Source organism: Diabrotica undecimpunctata, chromosome 4 (genome assembly GCF_040954645.1).
Source record: "Diabrotica undecimpunctata isolate CICGRU chromosome 4, icDiaUnde3, whole genome shotgun sequence".
Classification (NCBI taxonomy): domain Eukaryota; kingdom Metazoa; phylum Arthropoda; class Insecta; order Coleoptera; family Chrysomelidae; genus Diabrotica; species Diabrotica undecimpunctata.
The window spans coordinates 159,014,100-159,026,699 of NC_092806.1; the positions used below are offsets into that span (position 1 = coordinate 159,014,100).

At 34.4% G+C, this 12,600-nt stretch overlaps 1 protein-coding gene across 2 annotated transcripts in view; it reads left to right on the forward strand.

The window, feature by feature from the left end:
• N (neurogenic locus Notch protein) overlaps positions 1-12,600 on the forward strand; it is a 367,839-nt gene that overhangs the window by 171,988 nt on the left and 183,251 nt on the right. For both annotated transcript variants that reach the window (XM_072530756.1, XM_072530757.1), the window contains exon 3: positions 2,795-3,069. In XM_072530756.1, the coding sequence (XP_072386857.1) occupies positions 2,795-3,069 (275 nt within the window). The remainder of the gene's footprint in view (positions 1-2,794; positions 3,070-12,600) is intronic.

The following is a 12,600-nucleotide window of genomic DNA, read 5'->3' on the forward strand; positions in this document are numbered from 1 at the left end:
AACCCCCTAAACTGACGCAAATCAATTCCATTTATGATAGAATAGAAATATGCTATATATATATGCTTTATTATTGACCAAAACAATTGTAGAAACTTTATGTTTCCCAAGACAACTGCATTATTTGTGTGTCTCTATAGTGTATTTTTATGTATGAGAGAGTAATAAAACAATAAATTATGTATGCAAATCCCTAAACTGTTGATACGGGTGACTCAATGAAAAACAGATATTTGTCAACAAGTTTACAGAAGTATATAGGAAAACAATTTTAAATTGAGTATGACCACCAGGTATAAAGGTTGGAGCAGAATAGAATACAATAGTTGTGAGTGTTACTAATCCCTAAATAAGGTTGCCAGTGTCGGAGTGATGGAGGTTAACAGGTACTAATGAATTTGCAAGAAATGTAAGATGTTTATTTTATTGGTTATATATAACCAATAAAAGTTTAATAAGTACCTACCTATTTGCAAAATAAAGTTTAATTCTTTAGATAAAATAAAACGTTTTATTTTATCTATTTGCAAAATAAAGTTTAATTCTTTGCCTATTTGCAAAATAAAGTTTAATTCTTTAAATAAAATAAAACGTTTTATTTTATCTGAAATGAGTGCATTCCACGAAGTAAGGGTTTCAACAATCAAACATTTAATTCTTTAATTCCAGGAATCTACGACAGTAATTGACTAGATAATTACCTTCTAAACTTATTCCACAGAAAATGTGATAGTGGGTTTTTCCATTTTGTATATAGGAAGGTCCAAGTGGCGTATTCAAAATTCTTAACAGTTCACTAAAAGTAGGTACTTCAGTTGCAAGGTGCAATTTATTGTGTATACTAGTGTTATGGAAAATTTGGAAGTGCCGTGTAAACGCCGAAAAATTGGTCCTCTAACAGTTAATGAAAAAACATTAATATTTAATTGTTTTAAATCATTTACAGACAAACGTTTATGTGAAAGTGTTGATGAGACCGTTGAGTTAGTTAGCAGTACACTTGGTGTTGGGAAATCTACGATTTACAGAGTTATTAAAGAAGAGAAATGTGGTAGTTTTCAAATGCCACGTAATGCTCCAGGGAAACCAAAATTTCAAATAGAATATCATTTCAAAGAAGGACTTCGACGGAAAGTGCATGAATTCTTCTTTAGACAAGAATTTCCAACATTGGATAAAGTTCTTGTCTCAGTTCGAGATGATAAGGATTACCCAGAAATGAGTCGAAGTACGTTATGGAAACTTTTAAAAGAAATAGGCTTCCGCTGGAAAAAGAATACCAGAAAGTCTATTTTATTAGAAAGAAGCGATATTGTCATATGGAGAAGACATTTTCTAAGAACCATAAAGGAAATGAGAAACCAAAAAAGAAAAATATTTTATCTTGATGAAACATGGATCAACGAGGGTCATACACCAAATAAATTTTGGCAGGATGAAACTGTTACAAGTCAAAGGCACGCTTTTGTAAATAACTTATCTACTGGTTTAAACCCACCATCAGGAAAGGGACGCAGGCTGATAATAGTACACATTGGCAGTTCAGACGGTTTTGTTGAAGGTGGTTTATTAACTTTTAAATCAACTCGTACCGGTGACTACCATGAAGACATGAACGCTGATGTCTTTCAAGAATGGTTCGAACAAATGATAGATCTTCTTCCTAAGAACTGTGTAATAGTAATGGATAATGCAAGTTATCACTCCAGACTTATAGAAGGACTGCCCATAACAAGTGGTTAAAAAAAGACTTGCAGAATTGGCTGAGTTCAAAAAATATTACGTACCATCCCGGATCTATAAGAAAGGAACTTTATTCGTTGTGTGCCCTTCATAAAGAAAAATTTAAAAAATACGAAATTGATGAAATTGCCAAAAATCGTTGAATGACAGTACTTAGATCCCCACTAAATCATTGTGAATTAAACCCGATTGAACTGGTATGGGCACAGATAAAGAGTGAAGTTTCAAGAAAAAATACCACTTTTAAAATTCATGATGTTAAACAGTTGTTTTTGGAGGCCGTAAATAATGTAAAACCTGAAAACTGGGAAAAGGCAGTAAATCACACTATTAAAGAAGAGGAAAAAATGTGGAAGCTGGAGAATATTACTGATAAAATGATCGAGCCAGTTATTATAAATCTTGGTTCTGAAAGGTCATCTTCTGAATCTGATTTGGATTTGTAACAAGTAGCTGTAAGTTTTATATTAATATTTTTATTCATCTATTTAACATACCTTAGACGGTTTTAAAAACTCTTTTTCTCTTTTGTAATTTGTAAAAATTAAAAAAAAATGTGAATTTTTAAAACCCTTTTTAATGTAGGCCAGTCAGTTCTAATATAGTGTGTGATAAAAGAGGTCACTTTTGTTTACATACACATAAAACTTTATAACACTGAAATAATTCATTTATTTTTTACAATTATTCAAAGTAATTTTTCAATTAATCTTGAGCACGCCCATGGAGTGGTCGGAGCTACCAGTTAAAATTATGCTAATTACTCTCTCGTTCATAAAAATAAACTATAACGCGTATAAAGCCAACATAGCACCTCTTTATCATTTATTTGATGATACGGTATAATGAAGATATTCTCATAATAAACTCTTCTAAAAATTTAACTTGATGACTCAAAACTTATGACGTATAGTCCAGTGGACAATGATCTGACCAAAGTCAGCTACTATACTATAATATACCATACCAAGTTGTAATAGATTATGAAATTTGCAAATTACACTCTTTAAAATACATTCTATCAGATCCTAATTTTTATTTTTTGTTTCAGTTGCACCTCAAAATACGTCGGAGAATACTGCCAGTACCCGAATCCGTGCCACCCGTCGCAAGGCCCCCGTTGTCAAAATGGCGGCTCGTGTCAGGTCCGCGTATCACCGGGTGAAGCGCCGAGCTTCACTTGTCAGTGTCCGCTCGGGTTTAGTGCTTCGCTGTGCGAGATCAGAATAGCGAATTCATGCGATCAGAAACCGTGTTTGAACGGGGGCACGTGTTCTCTGCGGTCCTTGGAGTCGTACCAGTGCGCCTGCGCCCCAGGGTATACAGGTAAGAAACGCTCAATTTTATTATATTTCCATGTATGGTCACCTTTACACAGTGTTTTTTATACCAGCAAATTTTGTGAGGAACATAAACTCTATTTTATTGTTACTCGTATTCATACCATTCAAATAAGTTTATTAATGACATTACAGTACAACAATATTTTGCACAATCAAGTGGATTTTATTCTCAAAGTTATTTCTCGATTATATATTGTTCTTATAGTGGGTAATAGAAAAGGTTTTACTGATGCAGATTAAATAAAATACACTAAACAATAACAATAAAGAAGCATGGAATAATCATTAAAAATGTTCACCATTTACCCATAAAATTGCCGAATCATCCATATTACTGACCAGATTTGGTACCAATGACTTTTTCTTTTTATTCCCGACCTAATGCATATTGAGATTACCTGTTTTTATTATTCTTAGAGAAACTACTATTACTGTCAGGTAAAAGTTCCTTTAATATCGAATGATAATTGACTTATCCAAAACTACGACATCATTGTCGTAGGAAATTTATCATTATTAAAAAAATAATCTTCAGAAGTCGTTTTTTCATAGTAGTCTTTCGTAGAGTTTGAAACAGACTCTAACAAATTTTGATGCACAACTCCTTTATCTTCTCCAATGTCAGTCAAACGACCACCTTCACCAGTTAAAAATCTTAATCCAGTAGGCTACTTTTCTTCCAAAATGTACTTCATTAATACACATTTCGTCCAGATAAAAAATATTAAAGCTTTCATTCCACATTTTCTATGATGCGTCTCCCAAACGATATCGAATTCGTACAAGATTTTCTAATTTGTCTCTGCAATTTTCTGAAACCGTTCTCTATCGTCTGCTGCGCGAAATAATTCTTCTACTGTGATGCCACACCATTATCTAATATTACGTAGCTATGAAAGTTTCTTTCGACCAATCCATCTCTTTCCGTACACTTTTCCATATATTATAAGACGAAGTAGATGGTATTTGAGTCCTCTAATTACATGGCCTTTTTCTTCTCTTTAAGATGTTTGTGAGCAAACTTTCTCCATTCATCATTTTAAGAACATCTTCATTGGAAGTGTGTATAACCCATGATATTTTTATCATCCGTCGATAGCACCACAATTCGAATGCTTCTAATTTAAAATTTCGAAAACAAACCTTGATCTAAATTAATATTTCCAACTGCCATCCACTTTGTCTGTGAAATGTTAATTTGTAGCAGGTGTAAAGTAGGAATCTACAAAACTCTTTTGACACACCAGCTATGTTAAAATCTGCCGTCAATAATTTTTAAACGCTGCATTATGCTTTTACTAATTCCCAATCAGCCCCAATCTGCCCCAATCTATAATATCGTACAATTGTTGTCCAAACACTAAATTAGTTCAGATACATTAAAAACTTGACTGATCTTCTCTCGTACATGCTCCTCCAACAAACGAGTTTCGTCTCTCATTCGAAATACCCCCGTAAAACAATGTCACTTTGACGGAAAACAAATTGAAGGCCCGAAAAAATTTACATAATTTGCGACCGGTTATAATATCTGTGGACTTTAACGCGAATCTTCACTCCACAAGACGAATGAGATGCATTCGAAATGGGCGCATTTATTCCCCATGGTTAATGGACCGACATTCATATTCAAATAGTGTGCCCGTCTCAAGTCTCGAATCTTCGGGCAACATTTTTATGGTAAACACCGACGAAATTTATAATTTTCGTTATCTAGATGTGTTTACTTAACGGTTTCGCCTTTATATGGCTTGAAATTAATCGAGGAAATCACATTTAAATTATGAAACCTATTTAAATACGTATACGAGGAGCAATCAAACTGAAACTTCTCTTACAGGGCATTTGTAGGTATAAACTGTGGATCTATGCACGTACAAAACCTATCCATGGAAAAATATTTACTAACAAAGCAAATTTGAGCAGAACAGTGCAAAACAATCGACTCAAAAGCGAAAATTGAGGTTATGTGCAAACAATAGCTTTATTATCGAACTTACAAAAACTGCTATTGCATTATTTGGAGGACACCTTATAAAAACAATATGCAATACTAACAGAGTTTCCGAAATATTCATCATCGGAACGAACGCAAGTAACGGTTTGAACAGAGAAATCGTCAATTACAAAAAGGATATTACTACCCCTGCTCCTAATTACACCTTAAAATCGATTTCGGATGAATCGGATGACTTTTCAATTATTGTGGCATTGCTTCTCATTCATCATTAGCAGCTCTCGATTCCATTATGCTCCCTGGTCGATCCCGGACCCTTTGTTTTTTTAAGCTAATCCCAAACATGCTCTATTGGATTTAAGTCCGTGCTCAACGCAGGCCAATCTATTGTAGGTATACCGATCTCAGTCAGATAGGTCGTGGTGACTCATGCGGTATGGCATCTTGCATTAAAATAAAGGCATCACCAATAAATCCCGCGTATGGAACCACACGTTCCTCCAAAATGTCTCAGATGTAACGATCCGTCGTTAAACCTCGTCCATATCCTAAACAAAGCACGAAAACCAACTCGGTTTTCCCATCCATGGAAATGCCTGCCCAAAACATGCAAGGACCGCCTCCATATGACACATATCGAGCATATTCGTATACAATATTGAGCAAACCGCCCTTCTGGCCTTCTATAGACTCTACGTCTCTTGTAGTTGCCGTGTAGGCAGATCCTACTTTCGTCGGAGAATAAAACCTGACTCCATTGATAGTCGTCCCAATCCAGATGTTCGTTAGCAAATTCTAATCGCCTTTGTTTTTGGGCTGCAGTTTCTGGGACCTGTAGCTGCTTTGACGGATGTGGTATCCATTTGTAATGCACTTGCGAACTTCGTAAAAAGAACTCATGTATTAGTGGGCTGCTATGGAAATTTAACTGAAACAAATCGTGTCGATTTCAATGAGTCAAACCGAAATGGAATCTTTTCATAAATCTTATTTTGGATTCTACGATTTGTTCGGCCTATATAAGATCGGGAACAGTCTGCAGAAGGAATTTCACAAACTCCGTGTTGTTTAATTGGAATGTTATATTTGATTGATCGGACAAGATGCAAGTAGTCGTTGAGCTCTCTAGTTTAAAACAAACCCTATAAATCCAAAACGGTTACCGTAAAAATCACATCAATAGGAGCATCCACAGAAATCAATCTCCAACTCAATCTCAAGCAAGACTAAGACCTTCATCATACGAAAGCTTTTCTTCCTTATATCAAAGATGTCACTGACAAAATCGATAAAATTCTTAATTTGACTGACAACAATTTAAATGAACAACACAGAGTTTATGAAATTCCTTGTCCAGACTGCCCATGATCCTATATGGGCCAAACAAATCGTAGAATCTAAAATAGGATTTATGAACACATTCCATTTCTGTTTTAATGCTATGCGTATTTTTTTTCTCTGATTTTTTGTAAAATTGTTTTATTTTATGATTTTTTCTTTTTCAATATTTTATTCTTCTTGTATCGCAGCGATGTCTATTGTGTGTTTTTTAACTCTCTTGCTACTTCTTCCATCTTTCCAGTCCTTAATATTATTCCGTGTTACTATTTTTAGTATATTTTTTTGCTTTCTTTGTATTTTTTCTTTTTTGTTCCCTGATCTTTGGACGTTATGTTATCTTTTGTTTTTTTCCTTACTATCTTATCCTTATTCTTTGCCAAATTCGTTGCCTTTGTCTGAGGTTTTTTGATAGTTTTTTGATCCATGTTCTTCTCTGTCTTGTCTTCCTCCAATTCCATAAGTGTATGATCTTCCTGACGCAACTTCCATACTGCCTTGTCAACTATTAGTTTCCTGTATGTTGTCTTTACTCGTTTACCTGCGGATCTAAAAAATTTTCACTCCAGTTACTTAAAGCTTTAATTTACTCTTCTGTAATTATACAATAGTTTTTAAAAGTACGACGAGTTGTCTTAAATTGCTGCCACAAATAACCTTCTGGTGTATGACTAAGAACACCTTTTCTATTCGTAGAAACGTGCAAAATGAATTTTCTATAAACCCATAAGGCTTTTGTCGAAGAAATATATCTAAAATATTGCGCGATACCATAATTATACGTCGTGAATCCTTTAGGCCAACAACTGTAATAATAATTGTAGAATGAACTATCTCGTCTAAACCTGAACATATTTCTCGAATCCAATATATTGTGGTGGAGGTACATGCGCCACGGCACAGTCTGATGTCCGATACTTGGAACTCTTTTACATACTAGCAGACTGTGACGATTCTTCTGCGAATTCATTCTTGCCAATTCGAATGTTCGCTTTTGAACTATGGGTCTTTATCTCTTCTAAATCTATTTTCCTATACAATAATCTTTGTTAATACCACATATTGGTAGATAAACGATCTTGGAAAGTGAAGCAGCCAAACTGCTATTGTCATCTAGATGCTTATCTCATTCTTTCTGATAAATTATTAAAGAATGTCTAGTTCACGAACTAGTTGTGGTCCTTATTTGATATTCACTTTGTGCTTTATAATAGTGGCCTGGGGTCAGTTTTACATGTAGAAAGAAGCTGAGAGGTAATCGCTGAGATTTCTCTTTTTATAATTTTACTTTCAGAAGTCTGAATATTTTACGTTTAGCAAAAGGAGTTTCAATGTGTAAACAAATTTTCCGCGTCAAAATTTGTTTATACGAGTTAAAAATAATACAATTTTGACAAAAAATTTACTTATTATTGTATAAATAGTGTTTTTTATACTGTATCATGATACCATTAAAAGTATAAATTAGTCATCGTTCCAAAAAGGCATTTCAAACGACCAACATTGTCGTATTTGTCTATTGGGGAGTGGCGGATACGGTAATCTCCGAGTGCCACAAGTTATATTTGACGAACAAAGCAAATTGCTGCACAAACTGGGCATTTCAAAATTCTAACTAACTAGCAATATCTTGATCTGGGTAATATTTATGCAACGTTAATGCGACTTCCTTATCTGAGTGTGTACTTAAGTCCATTGCGACTAACATTTATATATCTTATATCAGTAGCGTACGAAATCTTTAAACTGGTTTATTGTGTGCATTAAAATATTTAAAGATATTGAAAATAAAGGAGCTACTGCAACAGAAAGTGGTATTCCGGTTGGACTGATTAGGAATTAAAAAAAGCAAGGGATCATTCAATTCATACCAACTATGTATACAGTTTTATTTTCTTTCAGTGTTATTTCTAATATTCTTGTTCTAGTTAAATGACTGTTATGTTCGCTATTGTGACTTTATTGACAGCAGCTCTAAATAATGACGTATTCGATTTTTTGTACCATAGTCTAGATTTTTCAGCCATGATATTCTTCTACCAGGACCACGTTTACCTTGCACCTTTCGAATTTTTCGAAAATTTCGAATTTTGAATGGTATTATGTGGTTATCACATATACCATTCCACATGTTCATGGTATACGGTATTCTCCAGCCGTTGCTAACGGGTCGCGTTTGTCCTTCACCGATTTTAAACAGTCCTTGATTTTCTCTGTTAGCTTACCCTTCCCGCAAATCACGAAAAATGAAAACCTACAACCGACGGCACGTCCCCTCACGCCGAAACCAGTGGAGGGGACGCGAGTAGAAAATATGAATATGGCCTCCGCAGTACAACGCGGCGTCAGTTTCAGCTTACAAGCGAAGCAGTAACATCTCCAGAAGATGCCAACTCCTAGTGTTGGCGAAACGTCGAGAACTAATCTCAGAAGACAACGGCCTAACAGCCCGAACAAACAGTTTAACACTGACCCGTTATGCTGTTTGGTTCAGGCGTCTAAGGACCCCCTTATTTCTTACTCTGTCGACCTAGCTTATCTTTAGTAATCAGTCATCTCTATACTAACATCAGCGTTTAAGCATAGCCTCACTTAGAACCCACGCTTCCACTCCATTGGAGAGGAAGCCACTCCACGTGGCAGGAGAGTATGTTGGTTTCGATTACTAACCGCTGATAGCAAATTTTAGATTTAAGTGTAAGCTAATAAAACAAAAATCTTCCAGTTGTCACTATTTAAATGGGAATAAGCCACAATTAAAGGTTAAAGTACGTTTATTGACGTTTCAATTTCCTCTTCGGAAATCGTTCTCAAAATACAAACATTAGTAAATTGTGGCTTATTCCCATTTAAATAGTAATTACTTTAAAATGCTACAAGAAAATAGCTTCAGAACAATACTTCCAATTGTCGTTTTAATCAGAGAGGATGGTGATGATGTGTGCTCAATGTTGCACGATTTCGTATACAATTATCTTAATATAAATGTCCGACGTATTTCCATCTTCTGTGATTCATGCGAAGGACAAAACAAGAATTATACTGTTTTAAGATTTCTCCACAACTTAGTGCACAACGAAAAAAGATTTGATGAAATAAAAATATGTTTTCCTATAAGAGGTCATTTCTATCTTGAAACAGATAGGAATATGGGCCTAATTAACCAAAAAACTAAAGTAGAGCAGCCAAATGAATGGATGGAGATTTTCGTCAAGCCAGAGTGAAACCTTCTCCTTTTAATTTAATAGAGGTGGATTAGCTGCTATTTAGGAAATGGTCAAACCACCTGAACAAAACTTACACTTTAAAACTAGACCTCTCCGAGAAGCCAAGATTGATAAATCGCATCCTCGTTTTATTTATTACCGAAATTCATATAATGGTCTTTTTGAGTCTGCAGTAATCGCAAACCGCCGTCCAATATCAAAGCACTCTAACTTGCAAAACAATGAGTTTGAACTACGAGACTATCTTTATGAAGGTATGAAAAAGTAATAAATTAATGTGGTTGTATTGGGAACTAAGTATTCTGTTTGTAGGTTTGATTCCTATTTCGAAGTTTGATGACCTTGTGCACCTGTCCAGATTTTGCACAAAGAATGCAGAAGAGTATTTCAAAGCCCTTACCACATGTTGAATGAGGACAAGTTGGATTATACGCAATTATTATATTATTATTATACGGACTAAGCAAAATTGTATTATCTTTTTATTTTTGTTGCTTTTCTTAAATTAAATTCTTGAAAGTTTATTTCTTAAGACTTGTTTACACGAGTAGAGTTGTGAGGAGAGTAGAGTAGCGAGTAGAGTCGACTCTACTCGCTACTCTACCAAAAATGGCTTGATACCGTTCACACGAGGAGAGTTACAAGTATAGTACTGATGCTAGTATAGTGTGGAGTGGGTGTTTGTTTAGTACAAAATGAATTAAAGAAAAAGAAAATTGATTCAAAATTGTTTAGCTACTGTTGCAAATGCATTTGTAACAGAGGTCGCTGAAGCTATCGATGATGAGGTAAATAAACAAAAAAAGGAGTGGATGAGAGAGTGGCTGAAAAGAAGGAATACACACGGGGCCTCAGCTTTTATCTTGATAAGAATACATTTTTTATTTCTTATTGTATTTTTCATTAACAAGTAATAAAAACCTGTAACGTACCCGTGAGCCTTCAGTTTTCTTGTTTCTTTTTGCACCTTTCATAATTGCTTCCATAGGAGTGAACCATTTCACGTTCGGACCGTAAACATCGGCTGAACCTGAACCCGATTTTTTTGATTTTTGTATTTTTAAACACTCTTGATTATAAGTGAACCTATATTTTTAATTGTTTGCTTGAGCTCGTTTACTCCAAAGCCCCTTTTTGCAATTCTTTCGACGATTTCATCCTCCGCAGCTTGCCTCATACTTTTATTTCTGTAGTGTACACTACCTAAATTCCATAAACACTGGTATTCGCCATACATCTCCACAAGTTTTAAAGTGAAAGTGAAATGAAGTTCATCTTCGGTAAACTATTATGCTACTATTATATTATATTATATTATATTATACACAAAATACAACTCCAGCCGGAATGACAGCGTTTCTATGCACTCTCCTACCTACTCTACTCTACCAGAATTGACTGCGTTCCATGGGTAGAGTGCGCAGGCGAGTGGATATTTTGGCGGTGGTGGTGGTAGTAGAGTAGAGTTACTTTGCCACATGTTGCTAGTCACTCTACTCTACCACGTACTATGCACTCTACTTGCTACTCTACTGCGCTGAGCGTTTTTACGGGTAGAGTTACTCTACTCTACCAAGTACTTGCATCATTACTCTACCCGTGTAAACGGGTCTTTAGGTATTTCTTACAATGTGTTGTTCTACTGTTATCCAAATTACATGAAAATTTTTAAACCACAGTGTAAACATACCAAACGTATGATTTTTTTTTTAAATTACCATATATAACAAAATATATGATTAATATTAGTCTACTTTAAAAATGCTCTCCTAAAAAATTAAACAAAAGTGGCATTCCTCCTTGTTCCCCTGTACCCTTCAATTACTACAGTTTTCGTTTTCTCTATGAATATTTTCATGTTATACTTTTGTAATTGATTACCAAAATTCGACGAATTACCAAATCAAATAAGACCAAATGCATCACGAAAAACACCACAATAAATATATAATTAAAACCTTTTGATGTGTGCCGTATTGGCTGCAGAATCCTTCCACGTCGCGCTAATGAACATTGCAGAGCACACTGAAAACGAACTGAGAGTCCTAAGTAATGTATGCGCTGCGCATGAACTTGGAGGTCAAATATTCCTTGAAGTCTTTGATGAGATGGCCAATTATTCAATAAATCCTAAACATGCGACCGAAAAACGGGCACTAAAACAGACTGCACCAGTGGGGGCTCGTCTAAACGCACTTCAAGCTTTTGTTATGGCATAAATCAATAAAAATACGATTATTTAGTTAATAAAATAAAAGGAAATGGTGCTTCTAATGGCGAAAGCGATTTTTAAAATATTTTATGAAAAAATACTAGATTTTTAAAAGCACATTAATTCTTGCAAAATTCACCATGTGTCTCTTGTTATGTTTGTCAAAGTTTCGTCACTATTATGACGGGTAGCTCTAATAGATAGTAGACTCAGTAAAACGTAAGTTTAATCAAAATAAAAATATATTCAAAAAATAACAAAAATAATATTAACTTCTATATAACATGTACAGCTAGTTCCTAAAAAAACTGATACGACTCTTAGTAAGATTTGATCATGTTGAGCAGTGTATTTGATTGGTTTATGAACAAATAATAAAATACACAAAAAAAAAAACAACAAACAATTGATTACAAATGTTAATTCATAAATTGTAATAATTATTAAGGTCTAAATTTGGATATGATTTTGCATTTTATAAAGACTATATAAATGATAGTTTTTACATAAAATAGGGTTGTTGTTATTATTTTTATTATTATTAAGGAATAAAACAAACGACCTAACTCAACAATATTTTAAAGCAAGATTTGTAACCAAATTAAATTTCACTGGGCACTATCAGAGGCAGCAAAACATTTTAACATAAGCAGAAGAAAGCGAGGGTATGGAAGAGCTATACTAAATTTAATTATGTAAAAATAAAATTAATATTTTGTAATATCTCCATCTGCATTGATAACAGCTTGTAGTCTTCGGTCCATCTGCGTGAAAGGAACT